This window comes from Syngnathus typhle, linkage group LG4 (genome assembly GCF_033458585.1).
Source record: "Syngnathus typhle isolate RoL2023-S1 ecotype Sweden linkage group LG4, RoL_Styp_1.0, whole genome shotgun sequence".
NCBI classification, from domain to species: Eukaryota; Metazoa; Chordata; class Actinopteri; order Syngnathiformes; family Syngnathidae; genus Syngnathus; species Syngnathus typhle.
The window spans coordinates 13,667,124-13,690,199 of NC_083741.1; the positions used below are offsets into that span (position 1 = coordinate 13,667,124).

General features: G+C 39.5%; 4 protein-coding genes across 9 annotated transcripts in view; 2 read left to right on the forward strand and 2 right to left on the reverse strand.

Moving 5' to 3' along the window:
- The window catches only part of sbf2 (SET binding factor 2), a 58,245-nt gene extending 53,812 nt beyond the window's left edge, over positions 1-4,433 (reverse strand). For all 4 annotated transcript variants that reach the window (XM_061276348.1, XM_061276346.1, XM_061276347.1 and 1 more), the window contains exons 1-2: positions 4,283-4,433; positions 55-140 (exon numbers count right to left, since the gene is read on the reverse strand). In XM_061276348.1, the coding sequence (XP_061132332.1) occupies positions 55-140; positions 4,283-4,337 (141 nt within the window). In that variant the 5' untranslated portion in view covers positions 4,338-4,433. The remainder of the gene's footprint in view (positions 1-54; positions 141-4,282) is intronic.
- Positions 4,434-6,960: 2,527 nt separating this feature from the next.
- On the forward strand, positions 6,961-9,360 carry adma (adrenomedullin a). 2 transcript variants are annotated; one of them, XM_061276371.1, is made up of 4 exons: positions 6,961-7,111; positions 7,734-7,836; positions 7,958-8,071; positions 8,168-9,360. In XM_061276371.1, exons 2-4 carry the CDS (start codon positions 7,742-7,744, stop codon positions 8,469-8,471), a joined length of 513 nt encoding a protein of 170 aa, XP_061132355.1. In that variant the 5' UTR covers positions 6,961-7,111; positions 7,734-7,741; the 3' UTR covers positions 8,472-9,360. The 2 variants fall into 2 exon arrangements, with proteins under 2 accessions (XP_061132355.1, XP_061132354.1); XM_061276370.1 differs by having other exon boundaries at positions 7,958-9,360.
- Positions 9,361-14,171: 4,811 nt separating this feature from the next.
- ampd3a (adenosine monophosphate deaminase 3a) lies at positions 14,172-20,022 on the forward strand. Of its 2 annotated transcripts, none has more exons than XM_061276367.1 (14): positions 14,172-14,392; positions 14,723-14,909; positions 15,150-15,315; positions 15,384-15,603; positions 15,823-15,952; positions 16,038-16,232; positions 16,307-16,438; positions 16,606-16,769; positions 16,844-16,970; positions 17,137-17,300; positions 17,371-17,491; positions 18,172-18,345; positions 18,532-18,642; positions 19,368-20,022. In XM_061276367.1, exons 1-14 carry the CDS (start codon positions 14,172-14,174, stop codon positions 19,518-19,520), a joined length of 2,265 nt encoding a protein of 754 aa, XP_061132351.1. In that variant the 3' UTR covers positions 19,521-20,022. The 2 variants fall into 2 exon arrangements, with proteins under 2 accessions (XP_061132351.1, XP_061132352.1); XM_061276368.1 differs by having other exon boundaries at positions 16,101-16,232.
- Positions 19,765-22,025, reverse strand: lyve1a (lymphatic vessel endothelial hyaluronic receptor 1a). Its single transcript, XM_061276369.1, has 6 exons — positions 21,864-22,025; positions 21,619-21,796; positions 21,405-21,544; positions 20,344-20,487; positions 20,185-20,257; positions 19,765-20,106 (listed from the first exon to the last, which is right to left on the reverse strand). The coding sequence occupies exons 1-6, from the start codon at positions 21,946-21,948 to the stop codon at positions 20,040-20,042; spliced, it is 687 nt and encodes a 228-aa protein (XP_061132353.1). The 5' UTR covers positions 21,949-22,025; the 3' UTR covers positions 19,765-20,039.
- Positions 22,026-23,076: the final 1,051 nt, after the last annotated feature.

Here is a 23,076-nt window from a genome sequence, read left to right on the forward strand (position 1 = left end):
AAAAAATTCCCCATCCAAAAAAATCTATTAGGTCATGAATGTGTTATCACTTACCATTTCCACCCCCTGAGGGAAGGCTGTCCCCTCCCAGTCCTTCTTGGGGAATCGCTGAATGATCTTGCCACATCCCTCTCCTGAACCTGCCAATTCAAATGGACAAAGAGTGCAATATAATATTAAAGACTCAGATAAATCATCCATCCATCCATCTGCGACATTATTCTATATGTAAAAGAACACAAAATATTTACTATTTGACATTGGAAATGTGGCCGAACAGAACACAATCTGAGCTTTCTGTCCTTGCTTATAGCCAAGATGTATTTTTACTAGGGCAAAATGGATTGGCTAATTGTCTCACATTTTAAAACACCAACGACATAGTTTTGGCTTGTTGAAATCTTAGAAAGTGTTGATGTGGTCAAAAAAAAAATTGCCAATGTCTTCATCAACTGCCAAACTTCCCCAATGCGCAGATATAAGTTCCCTTACTAGAGTCCCTTTTTCCGAGGCGAAATGGCACCACCCCAAAATTCAGTGGCTTCCTCTTGTCCAACGTTATTTGAAAGCTGCACTAAAACCACCCTCTTAAATAAGACGGCCAAACAAAAACCTGACAAACTCATGTGGAAAAACTCTTTTCTACTGTGGTCGCCCCCCCGTCTTTGCTGCAAGTCAGTCTGGGCCAAATAAACTCTGTCTCTCTACTATTAAGCGGAGCGACACGATTTATGGTCAACATTTTGGCACTTGCCTAAGTTAGCCCAGAGATGGAATTTATTTACAAAAACTCTACGTATTTTATTAATTAGACCGAACTGCTGTTAAACTGGAAAGGCCTCGACGTAGCTCAATTACAGCTTGTACACAAAGTACATTATTAATAAAAAAAAATGTTAACTGTTACCTGCAACAGCACAACACTACTCAACAACACAAATGGCTTTTTATTTGTTTTGCAATTACACGACATGTCAAGATGAGTTTGGTTTTGTAGCCCCAGTTTCCGTAATTAATCCATTTCACAAGGTTAATTCAGCCTCCGTGTGACCGTATTGGAACAATTTCCTTCATTTTTGCCACACTGTGTTAAAGAGAGCAAAAATCACTATAAGGCTTTGGGGCATTGCTGAATTGAGTACCGTGTGTTGGCTTAATCAGACGAGCTGGAGTAACTTTATTCCCGTATGCAGTAAGTACAGGAATAGTAGTAATGGTAGTAAAAATGCAGACTGCATGACAGTTACGTGTGTTTTGGATTTTACAGTTCTTCTAATCAAAATCGTATGCTCGGAACGTTCTGAGTCCCAATTTTCGAGCGAGGATGAAAATAAATGACGGAATTCCTCACATTCCATGAGGCGACTCTCTCGTATTAAAACAAGCTGCGCTCTCCAATGCTACCTCCCTGATATAAAAAGAACACCATCCGAAAGAATAATAGAAGCCAGGCGGAGAAGACACATGCTATTTTTAACAGCCGCTCCCAAGATGGAAGGATGAAGTCTTAAGAAACAAAATAGCTATTTAAATCCTTCACTAGACGTTTGTATGCAGTGTACAGTGTATTTTCTAAGAGTGTACAAACATCATGAAAAAAATCTGTAGTTCCTGCATGCTAACGCAAAGGAAACATTTTAATTAGTTCTTCATTATACTTATTTTACTTGTTTCTTTTACGTACAGCACTTTTTTTTTTAACATATCAACATATTCTCAAGCTCTGACCTTATGTTTAAATTTATCACATTCCAAATAAATGTCATATTTGACTATATGGTTGCACGTTCGCTGCCTTAAATTTGAGTATAATTTGCATAGTCAAAGAAAAACAAAGGTCTGGTTGTTCAATCTTATCAACAGGCGTCATGTTGTGCTGCGGTCATAATTGTCAGTGGAGTTTCCTTTGTAGGTTTCGGCTATCAGTTTTTACCTTTACAACTCTAAAGGAAGGAACTCTTCCATTGTGGTCAGGGTCAATACCCAGTCTGGAACGGACCAGAAAATGTCAAATGCGGAAAGAAAGGAGCAATAGCAAAATGTACTCATGAATATTCATTATTCATCTTCCGAGCCGCTTATCCACACGAGAGTTGCGGGCAAACTCAAATATTTAGTAGACACGCTGCAAACAGGAAATTGTTGATTGTTAAAAAGACTAAAAGACAATACAAAAGCGGTATATTTGTAGTACATTTGTGAATAGCTCGCCAGTCATGCCAAGCCATTATTTCAACATTTCTTTGTCTCCGTGCCTATAAAACAAACCAGATTATGGGATTAAAATAACATATTTTCATAAAATAAACCACCACACGTGTGAGCACTTCAAAGATTGGCAGTCACAAGAAAAAATAATCTAAATGAAATCTCCTGTTGTTAGTTGGCAGTTATAATGTGATCAGAATGACAATTTCAAAGTTATGAAATGGTTTGTGTCACAACCTTAGATGATCTCTATTAAATATAATCTTAACCAAATAACAACTAAGCACGACAGAGCTTGTTCTACAATCCACACAACATTTTTCAAATAAACAACAATTAAGTACGAGACATTTTCAACATTTTTGAAAATTAGAGCTATTTCTGGGTACTAATTTGATATGCACTTGAGAGGCTACTTTAACTTTAATGTCGATTACCGTGTTTTCCGCACTATAAGGCACATAGATTATAATGAATTCAATGAATGACCCATTTTAAAACTTTGTCCATATATAAGGCACACTGGATTATAAGGCCCACCTTCAAAGAATGGCCCATTTTAAAACTTTGTCCATATTTAAGATATATACATTTGGCCCGCGGGGCGGACTTTGGACACGCCTGCTGTAGTGGCTCAATATTGGTCCATATATAAGGCGCACCTGATTATAAGGCGCACTGTCAGCTTTTGAGAGAATTGGAGGTTTTTAGGTGCGCCTTATAGTGCGGAAAATACGGTACATCTTATTCAAACCACAACTGCCAATATTTATTATTTTTTGTAATAGAATAAACCGATTTATTTTATTAATAAACCATTTATTGACAGGACTTTTATATATAGGGTATATAAAGTCATACAATAATTCACACCAAGGGGCAACTTCAAGCCTACATATCTGATACCAGTGAACCCAGGTTGCCCACATTTCATTGAGATCAGTGTGAATAAGTAGTTGATGCAGACAAAAAAAATGATAAAAAGGTCAAATTCTTTTTTTAAAATTTTTGTTTTAATGAAAGCACTTGTTTGTGGGTGTACCGAGTGAGCCAGCAGCACAAAACAAACACTCTTTGAGATTTTGCAACAAAGATCCAATTCATGATGGTTTCAGATGATAAAGACAAGCACAGATGCTGCAACAACTTGCTGCAGTTCATGCTAGAGATTCATTAAGTTCTTCATGATTTCACATTGGCATTTTCTTCCGTTGATTGTGTTCAACAATTGTGTAAACAAGTTTATTTCCCCCTGATACAACGGTGCATAAGAGTACTCCCTGATATGACAATGTTCAAGTTCTTATACTGCAAAACTTCACAATGTTGTCCTTGGATACTGTAGTTGAATATCTTTTCTCTGACACAAAGAAGGAACAAGTGGAGCTGAACTTGGGGCACAACAAGTGGAAGCAGAGGAAACTTCCTGTCCAAACACAGATCAACATTTGAGAGAGGCTAAAAAGAGGGAAGAGAACTGAATGCCTTTATTCACAGCTGCATATTGCAGCTATCGTGGAAAAAAACGTGCAGCTGTCATCCGCAAAAACAAACACATGACAACAAATCATCAAGCCCTTTTGCAGCAGAGTGTAAATATAGAGAGCAGAGTGGGCAGGACTAAACCGAGCAGCCAATACTTAATAAAACATGCATGCACAGCTTGACGATCATGCAATGCTGAACTTGCTCATGTCAACAAAGCTTTTTGGTGGCGATCGGTTCCGATTAATATGCAGCTCCTAAACTGCTGTGAGCATAGTCAGTGGTTGCAGTCCCCTTTTCCTGGAGTGACACCCAACAAGCACAACCGCCGCAGACAGGATGTGCCTCATTTTGGATTCGTGAAGATTCCATTGGTTTGCAACCACATCAGTACATCGAATCGTGTTACGCTGAACAACACTGGGGCCCCGAGAGAGTACGCGGCATTGATTAATGAAAAAAACGAGTGTCCCTAAACTCCCCTGTTAGCAATGGGGCTAATCAGAGGCTAGTCGCCAAGCTATGTAGCATCAACATCATCCCACAGTGGGTGTCGATCTGACCACAAAGCATGATCTTACACACTTACCGGCTTTTTCCTGATCGTATCCCACAACAACAAAGTAATCAGCCAATCTTGCCATGTCTGCCGCTTTTCCCGAGCTGTGCCAACACAATTCAGCATTTTTCCTGCTTCCAAAGCACAGCCATTTTTGACAGTAGGGCCGTCAGTGCGCATGCGTAAACCACAGCGCTCGCTCCATGGGCGTGGACCCCAAATATACAGTGAATGCCGCTTTGGCCCTCAGACTGGGGGACCTGCCTAACATCCTATACCAGGGGTCACCACCTTTTTTGAAACTGAGAGCTATTTCTTAGCATTTGATTAATGCAAAGGGATTTCCCTTTTCTATTAGTTTATGATCATCATCTATGTGAAGGTGGGTAACAAAGAAATGACAATATGTAATACCATCTCTCCAAGTGTTCACAGTTTCTAATAGATCAAGCACATAATATAATCAATAAAAGAGCAATTATTAAATTGATCTCCAGATTACTCTTTCTCCTTGCTCGTAGTACAATGCACAGACCTTGAGATGGTTATCGTAATGCCATTGGAACGTTTAAGTTAAGTTCCTTATAGTGTGCACGCTTAGTCCTTACTAGTGGGACGTTTTTGGCATTCTAAAAGGACAACTACATTTTAGTGAGACAAAGCTGTACAGTAGTACTGTGCTTTAGAAGTACTACAAGTGAAGTGATAGATGTTAACTTATGAGTACTAGTAGAAGCGCACAACTAGTTTCCCAGGTTGCCCCCCACCAATACAATGATTATAACAGACTCAAATGACACTATAAAAGGGCATAATGGGGGCCAGTATTGTCATTTTGCACATGCAAGTGGTTAGTAAGTAGTATTGAATGACAGAAAACGGTGCCTCAAACTCAATCGAGGGTGTTAAAATAAAAAATAACAGGAACACAATAAAGGACAACATGTACTATCATCATCATGTACTGTACTATCTTCATCAGTCCCTCTCTGCAGCCACCCTGAAGTCCAGCAAAAACAAACAAACAGACAAAAAAAAATTTAACTGGAGCCAAAAGATGAGGAAATGCACAGTGGGTGTTTCATGTACTTCTGATCGTTACACAAGAATTTAACATAAATTACTACGTATAACATGTGTTTTACAATTAATCAATTAAAATTGTGAGTCATCAAAAGCATGCCCTCAGGCTCCACGCGCTCTTTTTCCTGACATCCACGGGTGTAATTACACATGTTTCCTGCCACACGTACTTACAGTGAGAACTGGCAAGCCATGTCACTTATCCTCTGATTGCCCAGAAAAAAATCTATATAAGGAGCCAAAGAGAAAGATGGTGCTTCACTCTCGTCATTTCACAATTCCAATTGTTGTTTTCCTGTAAGTGGATCACTTGGGGGCAATTGTCACTACTGGTTTACAACATGTGTTTGGCATTTCTGGGTTGTCCTGATTTTGCAAAGAGGTGACTCGTCATAAATATAAAATTCACAATTACTAGCAGAGGGTTCCCCTTTTCAGATACTAAAATGAATAAGATTTATTACTGTATTTATTTATAGAACTGTGGGATGCTGATGGAATGTCCATTGCTACGTTTGTGTCAAATTAAGAAAACATGTTGCAACACATTTCCCCTTCCCTTATAAACTGAAAGGAAAATCCAAAACCGAAACAATCACTCTGTTGCTTTGATAAAAAAAAACAAAAAACATGATAGTTCTAAGGACCTTGGGGAATTACCATTCCGGAATTTCTGCTATGTTAAAACTAACAATAATCAACAGCCGTGTGCGGTGCTGTATTTTCTACAAAAGTTGTAAAGAATGTCCACGAGATGACCATTTCACACACACACACACACACACACACACACACACACACACGCACGCACGCACGCACACACACACACACACACGCCTACACCCAAGCACGCACACACACCCAAGCACGCACACACACAGGCACACACAGGCACACACACGCACACACACGCACGCACGCGTGCACACACACACGAACGGACGGACAGACAGACAGACACACACACTCGTCAATATCATTATTTTCTATTCATTGATAAGTTCTTGTGTATGCATTCCTAAGAGGAAACGTGGCTAAATGATTTGCCAAGTCTTTCCTGAAAGCAACAAATCATCCAAATTACTCAAACATGTCTGGACCGATATTGTTCAAGTTGATTTTTTTTAACTCTAAATTTATTCTTAGATAATTGTAAAATTCCACCTCACTCGGCAAGGTAAAATAAATCAAGGCATAAGGCGAGTTATTTACCTTGCACAAACAAGTGCCTTGAATATATTGGATTACAGTCGGGCATATTTACCTTGTTTATTGACTTGACCAATTCTTTTCTTATAGAAAAAAAATCTCACCTTCATCAAGGTGACATGGAACTACACTGTGTCAGGGAGTGGCGTGAATAAGAGAAAATGGAAATGTTCCTTAAACTTGACATGCACAATTATGGAACAGTATGAAATCAACCTTATGGTTCCAATATGAAATTTTCCATTTAAGAATGCATAACAAAAACTGAGCTGTCAATGTCTTTTTTTTATTAATTATGCTTTTTCTGTATCGAATAAACATTCTACAACTATTCATAGTGTTTTTTTGCACCACTGGGAGCAGGAGGGGGGTAGAGGATGAGAGTCAGTCAATGAGCCCCTCCCACCTTCTGTATAAAAGGCTCCCAGTCTGGTGTGTAGCTATTAGCAGAGTGACACAGCTGCCTAACAGGACCAGTGGCAATATTCCCCAAACCTGTGGAATACTCACTCGTCTGTCTATCTGACCAGAAAAACAAGAGCTTTCACATCCAAGTGAGAATTACAGGTATGTTCTACTTCCCTTTCCTCTTCTTCTTTTGCTATTTCTTTCTGAGCACCTTCCTATGATTGCGGCTCTCTCAGCTGATGGCTTTATCCTTGCTTTTTTGAGGTCAGGGCACAAGTGTATAGTGAAGGACAGGTTATCTGTCTGCTTATATAAGCACTTCAGCTCTTAATGTTTGTGCCGTCCGTCTGTGGCAGAATCTCTTTCGAGGTGTTGCACAGCTAAAAAAAAAAAAGCATTTCAGTTGCTATTAATTACAGAAGATTACAAGGGGGAGTAAAATTGCATTCTTTATCGCTGTTTTTTTTTACTGTTATTTTGGCAAGTCTATTTTGGTAGCTTCTAGTAGACAGTGTCCTTCACATTATTGGCCAGGGGCCCAAAGCATGGTTGTAGGTTTACTTAACTGAGGAAAATGTGACCCTAGCTTAACTTCTCAAATAAATGAATGATAAGTGCAAATAACTTGGCTTTTGGACTCTTGTGTAAGCATTACTAGTTTACAGGCATACTGTACTAGAGGCATCAATACACATAGCGGCACAGTAGGGAGTTTGAAATGTTCAATTGTAATAAATGTGTGATTGCAAATGACTAACTGGATCTTTTCTTGCTTTGGCAGGAGGAAAAATGAAACTCATCTTCCAGGCCTTCCTCTCTTGCTGCCTGGTGGCCACGGCAGCACACTGTGCGCAACCTGAAGTGAATCCCAAGTTAAAAAAGAGGTGAGCTGATTCAACTGCCTTTAACAAGCACTCCAAAAAAAAAAAGCTGGGAATGATTGTGGAGAAGAATAAATGGATCATCTGCCTTAAGACTAATGGATTTCTGCCCTCCCTGATTCAGGCTAAGCATATGGCTCGGGAGCAGACTCAGACGGGATCTAGAGAGCAAGACGGCAAACTCTGAGCACATTGTCCGACAAGAGGACATCAGGGATACCATGCTGCCACATTCCAGGTATGTACCTTCAAGCAAAGCCATCATTTGCCACTTAAATGCATCTGTCCCGGAAACAAGCATCTGGACTCAACCTCCTTCTCTTTTGTCCTCCAGCACTGAACCCCATGTGCGAACCAAGAGGTCCAAAAATTCTGCCAACCAGTCAAGAAGACAGGGTTGTTATTTGGGGACCTGCTCAGTGCACGACCTGGCGCACCGTCTGCACACTCTCAACAACACGCTGAGGTTTGGCACCGCCCCCCCTATCAAGATCAGCCCCCAAGGATATGGCCGCAGACGTCGCTCACTACCAGACCATAGAGTCGCGCTGAGGATGGAGCAGGGCAGGCTCAGGCCTGTGTGGAGAACCACTGCCTCCCAGGTCCATAAGCTTGAGGCTCTGCTCAGGCAAACATGAATGGGACTTTGCAAGAAAGAAGAATAAAAGCCAAGGGGGACTAAGAGTTAGCGTACTCTCGGCTCTGTTCTCAAATTCTCTGAATGCCTCCGATTTGCCAAGTATTCTCCAGCGTTTTTCCAGGTCTGGGGACCAGGTCAGGGCGAGACTGGCTGCACTGAGTTTCTTAAAGCGCTGCACCCCGTTGTTCGGTGATGTGGAGCGAGCGAACAACTGTAAAACACTGGATAGAACAGCGTGGAGCAACTACAGGTGCTGCTCTCCGCTTGGCAGGGGGTGACTCCAAGAGTGTTGATTTCTAGCCAAGTGAGTGGACTGACCCTCTGGTGTAAAAAGAGTGAACACTCACAATTCCTCCTCCACTTTGATAAGTGCTATCCTGCAAGGATAAAAAAAAAAGCTGTGAGCACTTTTCCATTTGGACTCTGATGAACGATCTGGAGAAGATGATGTGCATCACAATGCCAGATGAGGGGATGAACACTCTCAGCCTATATTAAGTTTTGGGCACTGTATAAAGGAAAATAAATGCCTTCAATTCTGTGAGTTATGTGCCAGTCCACAATGGATTGAAATATACTTGAAGTTGTTATTTGTACAAAAAGAAAAAACACACACCTGTGCAATCTTTACATATTTTTTTATTGGAGATACTGTATATGTATATAGGAATTCATTTATTTAATATTCTATAGAACGTTCATCTAGATACGCATAAAACTATTTTTGTACAGAAAGAAATATACGGTATATGGGCATTATATTCTTTTGCAGACTGTGGTAATAGGATAACTGTTTTGTTTGGTATATTATATATTTGTAACTGTTCTTTATTTTATTTGTGTTAAAGCAATAATATCGTCACGTAATAAACATTTTGCAAACAAAACCTTGACCTTGTCCAGACTTCCTTTTGCTCCCAGCCGCCGTAAATTCCAGCACAAGTGGCGCGGTCTATTGTCTAGAGTATAGCAAGACAGGCAGCACCTGGTCTCTGTTAAGTGATCACAGGCTCTCATTAGAGTTTCCCCTCATCTTACTACATTCCCTCAGTTATGACCTCCCACCTCTCCAGCCACTTCTTTAAGAAAGGGCAGACAGGGTGCGAGGCGCATTCCTGCTTGATTCAGCTCATATTTGTCGACTAAGCCATCTCAGAGCCGACTTGAGATGCTGCGGCTTTAGCTTTATCATTGGTAAAAGATGACTGGAATTGAGGTTGAAGGATGTGATGGTGTGATGGGAGGGGGTCTTCAAACATTCCCGCAGGAGTAAACTGCTGGTTGTTGCGTTCATATACAAGCAGCCAAAGAAGGACTATGGCTGCGGATCTCATTTATTATCAGCGGTGTTGTCCAAAAATTTTCCACTGGGGGCCTCATGCAAAAAAATGGAATGAAGAAGGGTCACGTTACCCAGTGCTTAGGAAACATGCTCAAACCAATCCAATACTGTACACATCATTAGCCTAATGGCAAAATAGTTGCAGAGGTCATTTCTGCATGCAATTTTTGTGCGTGACTGAATTGAAAGAATAAAAATGGTTTAATTTAGTTTTTAAGGAAAAAGCATAAAGTTGTTAGCAACAACATTTGAAAACTATTTAGTCTTGATTTGTTTAATATTCAAAATTGTGTGCTGTGTATTTGGATAAGATAATTTCTTAATGCACAAAAACTTTTTTTTCTTTTACATTTTTAGTTTTAAAAAAATCTGTGATTTATTTTTGAAAATTCTCTTGTGGGCCATGTTTTATGTTATTCAAGATCAGCGAGCAAAAACAAAAAAAAGCAATTAAGTCTCTGGGCCAGACCTTGGAAACTTAGTAATGAACAACATGAAGTAAAACAAATACACAACATTGAGTTTAAATGAATAATCATTCATCCATTCTCTAGTGTACACCACTTATTTTGTCAGGGTAGCGGGGGAATTGTGAATTAGTCAGGTCAATGAACCACTACACTTCATATAAATGATGTTTCCTTTTTTTTTTAAATTTAATTTTGTTTATTAAAGTAATCCAAGCATGACCATGTTAATGGACCATGACAACCCCTCCGAGATCATCCAGAAGGTAGGAACGTGCTATCAGAAATGAACACAATAATTTAATCTTTTAATCATAGCATATCATTTTTCAGATTTGTTTTTGTATGGTTACAAATTTCATGATCCAATTCAAGACCATGCAGAATCTGGAGCCCATCCCAACCTCAGTGGTCACCAAACAACAACTCTAGGTCAAATTTTGAATAGTCAGTGATTTTAACATTCAAGTTCAGGACTGTGGGAGTAGGATGGAGTTACAAGTAAAAGGAAAATCTGAAAATTGTGTAACAAAAAACAAAAAACTATATTTGAGCCTAAATCCTAACCTAAGCCTTCTTGCATGGGAGCTGGGCTAATCATTCCACTATGATGTTGGAAGCTCTGCATATTCGTTTCAATTATAAGCACAGTTGCATCGCTGTTGATTTAGAAAAACTGGAGATGCTGCTGGAGATGTTCTTTGATTTAGTTTCATTTGTACAAAACCAAAAATGAATGTACGGAATCCGAAAGTGACATTAAGTGACCTATTTAGAATTTCAATGATGCATTCTCTATTGCCATCTAGTGTGTAAAAATAGTTACAACTTCATATTGTGAAGTTTATTTTCTTGCTAGTTTGCTCAAATCTATTTATTAGATGGAATTAAAACAAATTTGATTTGGCAAACAATATGTACAGTACATTCAGATTCCATTCTGAACGTCATTTGCAATGGTGGCTTTTCAATGACATGACATTCATCTTCACTACAACCATTCATAGAACTCGAAAGTAGACTGCACAATCTATTAAGCACCTCTACAAAAATGTTTCTCTTCAGCTATATGTGATCAAATGTGATTGAAAAGAGTTATCAATTTAACATGTTTGCCACTGTAGTAGATTTTGGCAAGGTCAGTGCAACATACTGAGAGTCGTTATTAAAATTGTAAGCCTACTGTAATTTTTGCAAAATGAAAGCACAAGACGCTTCTCAATTTTATGCTGAGCGTGCATGTTCTGTACTACTGCACATCACATACCGCTATCGTTTTTATGAAGTCATTTCATTCGATAAGCAAAATCTTTCCCTGCCAAGTCATACTTTTAAATAAAACAGGATCAGGATCTCATTATATCGTAAATATCTTGTCTTGTGAGGCCATACACAGTATTACATACAATACTGGAAAAACTGAAAAATCTAAAACTGGCAAACGAACTACGCAACACAATAAACATGACAAGCATTTAAATCTTCTATAATCTACTTCCACACTTAAAATGTGAATTAACTGCAGTTTCAAGGATGTGAATGTGTGCCAAATATATGTGTATCGTTGCGTCATGATAAGACTCAATTAACCAGGAGTCGGCCCAGTCACTGTACTCTAATTATGTGCGGTACTCACCACTTCAGTAAGCCAATGAGCTGATGACGCTCGTTGGCGTGATCACAGCACAGAGACACTCATCAGTGCAGCTCAACGTGCATGTTAAGTTAAAAAGAATGAAAGTCTTCAGATAACTGATGTGTTAGATGACCGTTCACGACTAAAATGAGGAGATAGGGCGTGTGTATCATCAGTTGTGCAAACTCTGATGTCCATTAAGGCGATACAGGCAGTACTCTAAAGCCAACTCTAAAAGTACACTGATAACCTGGGTTGAGAGGATTAGCCTCATAATCTAAACTCTGCCTGGCTAAATTAGGGACTGCGGGCTTTTGGCTGCTTATGGTGCCCAGTAGGAACTCCATGGAGTCTCCAGGGATTCCACGAGGAGAAAAGAACTTCATCTCGCAATGTTTCATCAGCCCTATTCAGGCATTATAGCAGCCTAAATGGATTGACATAAAGGACCGTAAAGATGGTTTGGCAGCACTCATGTCATTGACCTTTTCCAGTCATTTTTTAAAATAAAATCGGTAGGCGATGGCTGAATTGTTTTAAGCCACAGAAATTTTCATTGAAACAAAAATTTGAATGCTGTTATCGAATGACTATTTGTTCATCCCATTTGTCAGGCAGATGTTTTTGTGGGAATGAAGGAGTTAAGGATGGAGCGACGTGGGTGCAGGGAGGTGGATGAGGTATCAAATACTTGAATGAGGCGTGAGTCGCTGTTTCTCCAAAGGAAACATGTCCACTATTTACAAACACTTCAAACCCTGAAGCGGTGAGTTAATTTATTTGAAAATGCGTAATCATGCTGGCGGGTTGCACATATATAAAAAAAAAATGTCCTGCTAACTGCATGCAGAGTTCACATTATAATGAAAACATGATGTCATTTAGAAAATGAATGGATGGCTATCTAGTTTTGTGCTTCTACTTTGCAGCAGTGTAGACCCATACTACAACATAATGAGCATGGTTTTTAATTGACTATCATGTGAAGTGATGTTCAGGAAAAATATTAGAAACAGTTTTTGAAGTGATAATCTTTGATACAGCTCTTGTATTGAAGCTAAATTGTAAGGGGCCATTCAGCTTTAACTAGTATTTTAAGATGAATTGTGGTATTACGCTGCCATCTGCTGACCTAAAACCAGAATACAGCTGTCAAACAATTTTCACACCCTCGCTAACAACCAACAATACCAAAAATAAACAGATCTCATTATGATGTTGCACCGTATATCACCACTGCAAACTAATGAAAATAAAAATACAAATAATGCAATCGTGAACAAACGGGTTTCTAATAAAGCATTGTTTATGTATGGCCTATGTTTGTTTTTTTCTTTGTTTTTTTTAAATCATAGTCAAAGAGGCTTTGATGTATATACATCATGACCGAGCGCACTTTACTGTATTTGAGCCTCATCGATCCTATAATGTCTTCAGGGAAAGAAAAAATGAAATAAGAATCAGTGCTACGTATTTCAACAAGTTGTGCCTTAGGAAATAACTAGACGAGTCCGCTCTACAGCTTTCCTACTGCATGTTTACTATCCCTTTAGCTCAAGTCGGTAAGCAAGATGAACCAATGCCATTACCAAAAGCTAGCAGGCAAAAGAGATTGCTCGTGAAAGTAAGTATAAATCTCATTCGAGTTACTGAATAATTGAAAAGGTCGCTTTTTGCAGGTCAATATAACAGTACGAGCCTATCATATTTCTTGATAATGTGCTACATCAATAATACTTAATGTCTGGATTGCAAGCTTCCTGGAAGCACTCTCACAAACGATGGCTTAAATAACAACTTTCAACTCAGCTTGTCTGCAGAGCTCCAGACTGCTCCTAAATAGAGGCTCCTAAAATGTAAGACCGAGCAAGTATATTTATAATTTAGTTGCACATAGGTTAAATTTTCAGTTTTTTATAATCAATATTATTGAATGTTTTTGTTGCTGACAAAGTTCTGCTCCACACTTCATCCCATCAGTAATATAATGACACATAAAAGTAAAATTGGGAAAGTGAACGGACATGAGTATTTGCAAGTCAATTTGTTTTGCTTGCTGAAGAACTCAGCCTCCCCAGGTGGGAGCGTATGCAGCAGCCTGTCCCACAAACTGTCTTGTGTGCGGATTTTCTTGTTTACAAAACAGTAAACCTAGTCAACTCCTGTTCTGGTAAGAAGGGCGAGTCCTCCCCCACTGTACATGCAAGTGTATGTTACAACTCACTTTACTCTGGCTTCTTCTCACATGCAGACATGCCTCGCCAATTCCCCAAGGTAACTCTGAGTGAGGCTGATGAGGAGAACCAACTGCTGGTGGAAAAGGTGTATGCATCGGCCCTGAAAGAAGAGGACAATAAAGATGCATTATCCATTTTCACCGTTCCAGAGGACTGCCCCATTGGCCTCCAGCAAGCCAAAGAGCACGAACTGCTCAAGGAGCTGGCGGAACTGCAGTCTGAGGAGAGCACCAAAAGGTAGGCCTCGCTTGTATTATAGTTCCCTATAAAAGCCACAAGATGGCACCAAAGCACTACCTGTTTGGATAAAGCTCCTTAATATACTTCAACATAGTTCCGTGTCACCAAGACGCCACCAAAGTAATACGTTTGTTGTTTTGACTTAAGCACATATACAAGTGAAGTGAACAAGTTAACAAGTAAAAAACAATTCCAAACTGTGAATAAGCAAACTTTAGTTTTGATGGAATTACCAAGTACATGGCCTCATATGCATTTCCAAATTCCTCAGACATCAAATCAGACAGACCTCGACAGTATTTTAATTAATTGTTGCTCGTTTTACAGGCGCAAAAGCTTGAAGATGATTCGTTCCCAGTCCATGTCCATGCAGATCTCAGGGAATCTGGACTGGACATGGCCAAGGGCTCCTACGCCATACCTGTCTCCAAGCTCCAGCTCGCTGTGCTCGTCCATCACTGAATATTGCCCTGATTACCAAAGGGTTACGATAAGTGGTGATTACTGTGCAGGAGTGAGTATACAAAACAGGAAAAATGAGGATTGGCTCACAATCACACATGCACACGCTAACATATCTGTGAAACACTCCTCAGTGATGATAGTAGATTGACTTCATTACTCATTGAAATGATGGAAACCATTAATCCATTCCAGCACATCCGGAATGTTTGTAAATATATATTCAAATAAATATGAATTTATACAACTAGCAACTCTTTGCTAATTAATTGTGTCTTCATTTATGATTCAGATTACAGTGGAAGACTATGAACAGGCATCCAAAAGTCTTCTAAAGGCTCTGCTGATTCGTGAGAAATATTCCAAACTGGCCTACCACAGATTCTGCAGAACCACAGCGCAGTTCCTTCGCAGGGCTGAAAATGTCAGATGGAGTGAAGAGGAGGAAGTTCAACCAGGTTTTAGGATATATGTGAGAAAATAAATACTGATTGGTGTCAATCTAAATTTGTCGTGGTCTCTCCAGATATGTGCCCACGTCCAACGGAGAATGAGGACCCGTACAGTATGGAAAACATCCCGGAGAACCTGACCTATGAACTACAACTGGTGGATGGAATAGTGAACGTGTATGATAGCGCCGAAGATCTCAGAGAAAAGCGTCCGCATGACCTTCCTTATCCAAACTTGGAGACTTTTGCGATTGATCTTAGTCATGTACTGGCAATGATTGCAGATGGACCCACGTAAGTTGCCACAACAAAGTGTCAGCTATTATTTATGCTGGTTGTGTAGATGCTGTCGTGTCACAAGAGGGGAAACGGGTTCTCACAAACCTGTTGAGTCTGAAGCCGTTTCAGTTTGTATGTGTGTGAGGAGTAATTTATTACTTGATTTTAGTTTTATCTTATATGTCACCCTTATACAAAATGTTAACTATGCATTTTGTGATTTTTTTTTTTTAGAAAAACCTACTGCCACAGGCGACTCAATTTCTTGAGCTCCAAGTTCCACCTCCATGAAATGCTCAATGAGATGGCTGAGCTCAAGGAACTAAAAAGTGTTCCACACCGAGATTTCTACAACGTGAGAAAGGTTGACATACTTCTTCGCACATGAGTCCGTTAATCATGAAAAGAAAAAAACCCCAAAGAATCTGAGCCAGTGTTTTTCCACACAGGTGGATACACACATTCATGCAGCAGCATGCATGTCTCAGAAGCACCTTCTTACGTTCATTCAGAAAACATACAACACCGATTCGAACCGCGTGGTCATGGAATCCGCTGGGCAGGAATTGACTCTTGAGCAGGTGTTCCACAACCTCAACATGGACCCCTATGACCTTACTGTGGACTCTCTAGACGTACATGCTGTAAGCAAGCGAACATTACCGCATATATATCCAAAACCTGGATAAACTGCTCATTGTGTGTATAATCTCCACAGGGAAGGCATACGTTCCATCGCTTCGATAAATTCAACTCAAAGTATAATCCCGTTGGAGCCAGTGAACTCAGAGAAATATTTCTCAAAACAGACAACCATCTCAATGGCGAGTATTTCGCTCACATAATAAAGGTAAATATAGTCATAGTTGGCGGTTTTGAGTTATTTTATGTTTTTATGAAGTGCAATTTAGAGTGCTAAATATTTTATAAAATAAAAAATAAAAACTGGGCTGATGGATCACATTCAAATGGCACCACTGCATTAGTAAAGAGCAGTTCCATTTCTACCTTGAGCAGGAAGTGGCCCACGACTTGGAGGAGAGTAAATATCAGCATGCGGAGCCACGTTTGTCTATCTACGGACGCGCCCCAGAGGAGTGGCACAACCTGGCTAAGTGGTTCATTCTGCACAAAGTATACTCTCCAAATATGAGGTGGATGATTCAAGTGCCAAGAATATAGTGAGTCTTCTTCATTTGTCTGATATATTCCTGAAGTTTTTAACATTTCCTTGATGAGAAAATATTGTGTTTAGTGACATTTTTAAGGCGAAGAATTTGGTGCCTAATTTTGCCAAGATGCTGGAGAATGTGTTTGTTCCCCTCTTTGAGGCAACCATTCACCCGCAAAGTCATAAAGAACTTCACGTTTTCCTCAAATACGTAAGTTGTATCGCATGTACAGATTTCTTTCAACTAAACAATCCGATTTCAAATTCGCCCCCACGACGATCAGACTCTTGATTATGTCAGCATTTTCATATTCTGTCAGGGAAAAACTTGTTACATTTCATTTCTACCTTGTGATTCTTTTGTTTTCCTTCCACAGGTATCGGGCTTCGACAGCGTCGATGACGAGTCCAAACATAGCGATCACATGTTCTCATTTAGGAGCCCAAAGCCAGAAGAGTGGACCGGAGATGACAACCCTCCATACAGCTACTACCTCTTCCACATGTATGCAAACATCATGGTGCTCAACAATCTCAGAAGGTAAGAGCTCATCTTGTCTTCTAAATATGGGTTGTTGAAAGCATTTAGTTTTCACCTCTTGGGTCCGCAGGGAACGTGGGCTGAGCACCTTCCAGTTTCGCCCTCATTGCGGAGAAGCGGGCTCCATCACTCATCTGGTATCTGCATTCCTCACGACCGACAACATCTCACATGGGCTCAATTTGAAGAAGGTACTTCACACTAATCAACTGTCAGCTGGGTTGTTGGCTTCGGCACGAACCACTTGGCAAAACACACATGATGACAATTCAGTGGCCAATGACCCTCTTGAGGGAGCTGGAAAGCGAGCCGGACATGCTTTTGCATAGCGCATGCAACAACTTCATGTTTGCTTCACACTAAAGAACTTTTGTGCAGTGCAGCATTTCAAATTGATCTACAAACGCCAATTAAGGTGCTGCGTGCACAAAAAACAAGCTAGAATGTTACCTCGGGGCGGTGTACTTCAGAACCCCTCTTTGCAGTGAAGAGGCACTACTGTGCATGTCAAGCACAACAAACATGAGACCTAGTGGGCAGAAATATGTACACCCGAGACTGGGAGAGCGTCATTATTTCAAACAACTTTACTCATCACTCATGATGTACTTGTTATCCTACCCATCTTAAAATAGACATCCATAATCCAAAATATTATTTTATTATGTGTATTTTATTTAATTTGAAAAGTAAACTGGTGACCTAGCACCCTCTATTGACGACTGCAACACAGCAAGCTTACAAAAAAAATCTTGAGGGATTCACCTACGTCTATCAACACAAACTATGTGGTCCCATTTTGTAGTTCATACAACATTTTTTCATTATCCATAAAATATAAAAGAGCATGTATTTCATTCCCCACTTCTAGAGCCCCGTGCTTCAGTATTTGTACTACTTGGCCCAAGTGCCGATTGCAATGTCCCCATTGAGCAACAACAGCCTGTTCTTGGAATACTCCAAAAACCCTCTGCGAGAGTTCCTACACAAAGGCCTCTGCGTGTCCTTGTCTACAGATGACCCAATGCAGTTCCACTACACCAAGGTACGTAAGTATCACTGCAGTAATTGTTTGTGTGGTTTCAGACCTGCATTTCAGTACACGGCGACTCGAGTCATTCAATTAAAACTACTTTGTTAATAATGTCTATATTGTAGAGACGGTGATTGAAGAATTGAATCATGTCACTAATTCTAGGTCTCATATATGTCTATGTCTTCTTGTTGACAGGAGCCACTGATGGAGGAATACGCTATTGCAGCTCAGCTGTGGAAGCTCAGCACGTGTGATGTGTGTGAAATAGCGAGAAACAGCGTGCTGCAATGTGGACTTTCTGACCAGGTTATCTATCTATCTATCTATCTATCTATCTATCTATCTATCTATCTATCTATCTATCTATCTATCTATCTATCTATCTATCTATCTATCTATCTATCTATCTATCTATCTATCTATCTATCTATCTATCTATCTATCTATCTATCTATCTATCTATCTATCTATCTATCTATCTATCTATCTATCTATCTATCTATCTATCTATCTATCTATCTATCTATCTATCTATCTATCCATCCATCCATCCATCCATCCATCCATCCATCCATCCATCCATCCATCCATCCATCTATCTATCTATCCATCTATCCATCTATCCATCTATCTATCTATCCATCTATCTATCTATCCATCTATCCATCTATCCATCTATCCATCCATCTATCCATCTATCCATCTATCCATCTATCCATCTATCCATCTATCCATCCATCCATCTATCCATCCATCCATCCATCCATCCATCCATCCATCCATCCATCCATCCATCCATCCATCCATCTATCTATCTATCTATCTATCTATCTATCTATCTATCTATCTATCTATCTATCTATCTATCTATCTATCTATCTATCTATCTATCTATCTATCTATCTGTAATTTATTTTACTTTAAAATCTTTATTTATTTACTATTACTTTGCCATAGTTTGTAGGGTGTTGATTTGGATACCAGAGGAGTGATCATCCAAGAACAGACATTTAGATATTTTTGATTTCCAGGACAAGAAGCACTTTTTGGGGGTGAACTACCTGAAAGACGGACCCGAGGGAAATGACATTCGCCGCACCAATGTGGCTCAGATCCGCATGGCCTACCGACATGAAACTTTGTGCAATGAACTCAGTTTCCTTGTAGACGCTGTCAAGGAATGAGGGACATTGGTCATGATTACTCCAACTCTCATACTACATTACTGGAAAAGCACATTACTACTTTTTGCTCACACAGTACTTTTAGAACTCTCACACTTATTTCAGATTTTATTCCTACACACAATTGAAAAACCCATGTTCAACCAAAGCCACGTTATATCAACATTTGCACTCCAGATTGTGTTGTGTGTTGGGGATCCACGAAGCGTGAGAGCCGTTTACAGAAGACTCAAGAAACATGTCAGAGAGCTTGGCACATACTTTAGTTTGGACCATTACACACAGATAAATGATATATAGTCAAATTCTTTAAAGTCTCATTTACTTGCACGCAAGATCGAAACAATAAAAACAAGGAATCAATCTTCAAAACGATTGTGATTGTGATGTAGAGGTTATATACAGCCTTACAAGCTGCTGCCTTTAAGAATAGACACAAAACAATCGGCACGGTGTAAAATCAGATGTGCAAACTCATTAAAGGTGAAATCAAACCGGCCAATATTTTGAAGTCATCATTCAACTTGCAATCTCAATGACGTCTCCACACTCTTGAATCACGTCAGCTCTCTGGGATTGCCTCTTCCTGTTCACAAACACATATTGTCACATTGAATGGCATTGCAAAGTCATTGCAAATAGACAAAAAAGGAAAGCAACTTACACTTTCATGTATGCAAAGACGGCTATTGCAACAAGGAGAACAACACACACTGAGGAGATGAGCACCACTTTTCCTGGAACAGTCAAACATGACAGGTATATTGGTCCCACGTGGGAGTTAACAATCGTGTCTTTTGTGTACTGGAGATAATTGGCGAACTTTTCCCGGAGCTCTGTTCATTGCTGGCTAAACGGGCGAACTGAGACACGTCCAGGCTCTCCAGCACAGACAGGTCGGGGGTCAAAGAAAGGTTGACAATGAGGAGGGAGGGGGTAGGGCTGATGGGGTCTTGCTCTGTGTATTCTGCACATGGCAAAAACACAAGGAGAGATTTATTACACCACAAGTACATTAGGTGCAACTACTTGTTCATTAAAAATGAGACAGACATTTTATTTCTAAAATGGACATTTCAACTTATTTGAAACCATAGTTTATAGGAAATAAAGGAAATCACAAAAGTTTTAAAAAATGAACATTCCTTAAAGATTAAATGTAAATATATTCAACTTAAAAGTTAAACACAATAGAACTGTACTTCTATGGTGATTCAATTGCTTACATGTTCCATTTTGTTGCAATCATTGAATAATATGGAAAGATCTTGTGCTAGCAGTTTGCGCTGTTGTGGGATTGTGCTGTTTCATACTGAAACCTCATTTTGGTTACCAAATTTCTAGTAACATGGAGAGTACTGCCAACTATTTCTTTTTTCTTCTGTTTTTTGTTTGCACAACTATTTTCTAAGAACTTGAAAAATTAATGAAGTAATCTTAATTTAAAAAAAAAATGTACTGGAATAGGACTGGGTGACAATATTAATGTGAAAGGTCAACTTTTTGTTTGTTTGTTTGTTTGTTTCATTCTATATTGTTGTCAACCACTTGCATGCAATTGCATGAAACATGATCATATTGCAATTTTTGTGTAAACAAAGGGAAAAGCCCGTTAATATATATTGATTAAGATGTCAACTTGTAGTTACAGTATTTCCATACATTCTTGAAAAGATAAAAATGTAATTGATCAAAGAATATCCTAGAAAAATTGAGCCGTATTTGGGTATAAGAAATGTATTCAGTTCCACTGTCCAGTTGGTAAAATGCAAAAAGATTAGTACAATGAAAGGAATCCTTTCATGATGCTGATTTCTCATTTTTCGGACGGGTAAATGTTTTAAACGCTGCCGATGTTACATCATGACAACTATATCTTCTTACCTGATTGGATAAAGCAAAACACATCAAACTTTTTGTCCAGCGCGGCTCTCCATGGGAGCAAGCCGACTTGGTTTTGGCCGCAGTTCTTAAGTGCCTTGATACGGGGGATAACTGCATAATGCTCATCAATCCAGCCAAACCTTAAGAAAAAAAATGGAAAAAAAAACATTCATTTATTTACACAAATTACACTTTGTGTTTGATTCAGTCTTACCTGCAAGTTTCTAAACCCCTGTTGAGGGCTTCGTTGACTTGGTCTTTGGTGGCGAAGCTGAATCCAATATTAGTGCAGATGTCGCGCGCTTCAGTGACATTGAAGGCGTATTCTGTCTGATTTTGGTCATTGATAAGGCTTAGCTGGACCACTCCAGCGATGCTCTTTGCTGGGAACACTGTCAAGAACATGCGCAATGTCATTTTTGGAAGCACAAAGAAGTTATGAAACAGACAAAGCTTTACCTCGCAGGTTGATTGTGATATTCTGCTGAGAGAAGACTGCGGTGGCAAACAGCGCCACAGTGAGAGAAATGAAAAGGCTCTTCATGGCTTCTGCTGATGGAGACAAATGAATGCGGGCAAATTGTTGAGCTCTCTGTGTGCGTCGCAGCCAAATAGGCAGGGTTAAATAGAGGTGATATGCTCTCATCGGGCTGTGTGGACACTTTGCCCGTTGCCAGAACGGAAAGGAAGGGGAAGAGGGAAGTCGGGTCAAAGGACAAAGCGCAAGGCTCGTGAAGACAGTAGATAAAACACATGGAAAGGATACTAAACTTCAACAGCAGGCAAAATTTGAGTTACAAAAAAAAAAAAAAATCATATGTGAGCATAACATTTTTTATTATTATTTAATTAGTAGAAAGGTATTGCACTACTCACCAAAAAAAAAAAAAGTTCTGAATGTTTGGCTTTTGGCTAAATTTTATGATAAATTAACTTTTATTTCACCTCTTAACTTTTGAATGCATGTGCTTAACTGTTTATTGTTTCAGTACTTTTTCTGCACAATTTGCTGACCCAGCAATACTTGCAAGATACACAACGTGTATTAGACAATGAAGTTGCAGTATTTCACAGCCTGACATGCAATAACACATTTTGCATGAGTGACACTTGACGTCATGCATATGATCCAACTGATTTCCTCCCATGAGAGCTCGCAAAGTCATGAACATTGATCCCGCTTCCACAAAAAACACCTCCCTGCATGTCACGGCAGCTCGGGAAATGACGCAGGCACAGAACTCGTGTTGTCGATCATTCATCAACAACATTTTCTATTCAGGTCTTCCAGTGCTTCACTGTATTTATCATTAAACACTAGAAACTAAGTAAAAAGGGAACAAACACTAGAAACTAAGTAAAAAGGGAACATAACGTTATTTTCCAGGACTAAATAAAGTGAAGCACAACATTGTCTTATAAGACGTCGTCTTGAGATTAAGGATGTGTTTTTCTTTTTTGTGTCCTCTTTCCAAAGTCTCGGAGAGAGCTAGTTACTGTTAACATTCAAACAATTTTGCAATTGCAATTGCACCCTCCGAACTGTGAGACGGACATGCTAACCAGTGCGTCACCATGCCACCGTTTCTTATCTTTATATCAAAACAAAATAAATGGGGTTATAAATAACGACCTCCTAGCTTGGACCACGATTTACAAGTCTGCAAAATCT

Bases quoted from the DNA above. Each gene is read 5' to 3' on its own strand.
- adma (XM_061276370.1), top strand. From the start codon at position 7,742: ATGAAACTCATCTTCCAGGCCTTCCTCTCTTGCTGCCTGGTGGCCACG. The intron at 7,837-7,957 runs GTGAGCTGATTC...TCCCTGATTCAG, and splicing joins AATCCCAAGTTAAAAAAGAG to GCTAAGCATATGGCTCGGGA.
- ampd3a (XM_061276367.1), top strand. From the start codon at position 14,172: ATGCCTCGCCAATTCCCCAAGGTAACTCTGAGTGAGGCTGATGAGGAG. The intron at 14,393-14,722 runs GTAGGCCTCGCT...CTCGTTTTACAG, and splicing joins TCTGAGGAGAGCACCAAAAG to GCGCAAAAGCTTGAAGATGA. The intron at 15,604-15,822 runs GTAAGTTGCCAC...TTTTTTTTTTAG, and splicing joins ATGATTGCAGATGGACCCAC to AAAAACCTACTGCCACAGGC.
- lyve1a (XM_061276369.1), bottom strand. From the start codon at position 21,948: ATGAAGAGCCTTTTCATTTCTCTCACTGTGGCGCTGTTTGCCACCGCA. The intron at 21,545-21,618 runs GTAAGACTGAAT...TTTTTTCTTAAG, and splicing joins AGGGGTTTAGAAACTTGCAG to GTTTGGCTGGATTGATGAGC. The intron at 20,258-20,343 runs GTTCGCCAATTA...TGACTGTTCCAG, and splicing joins TGAACAGAGCTCCGGGAAAA to GAAAAGTGGTGCTCATCTCC.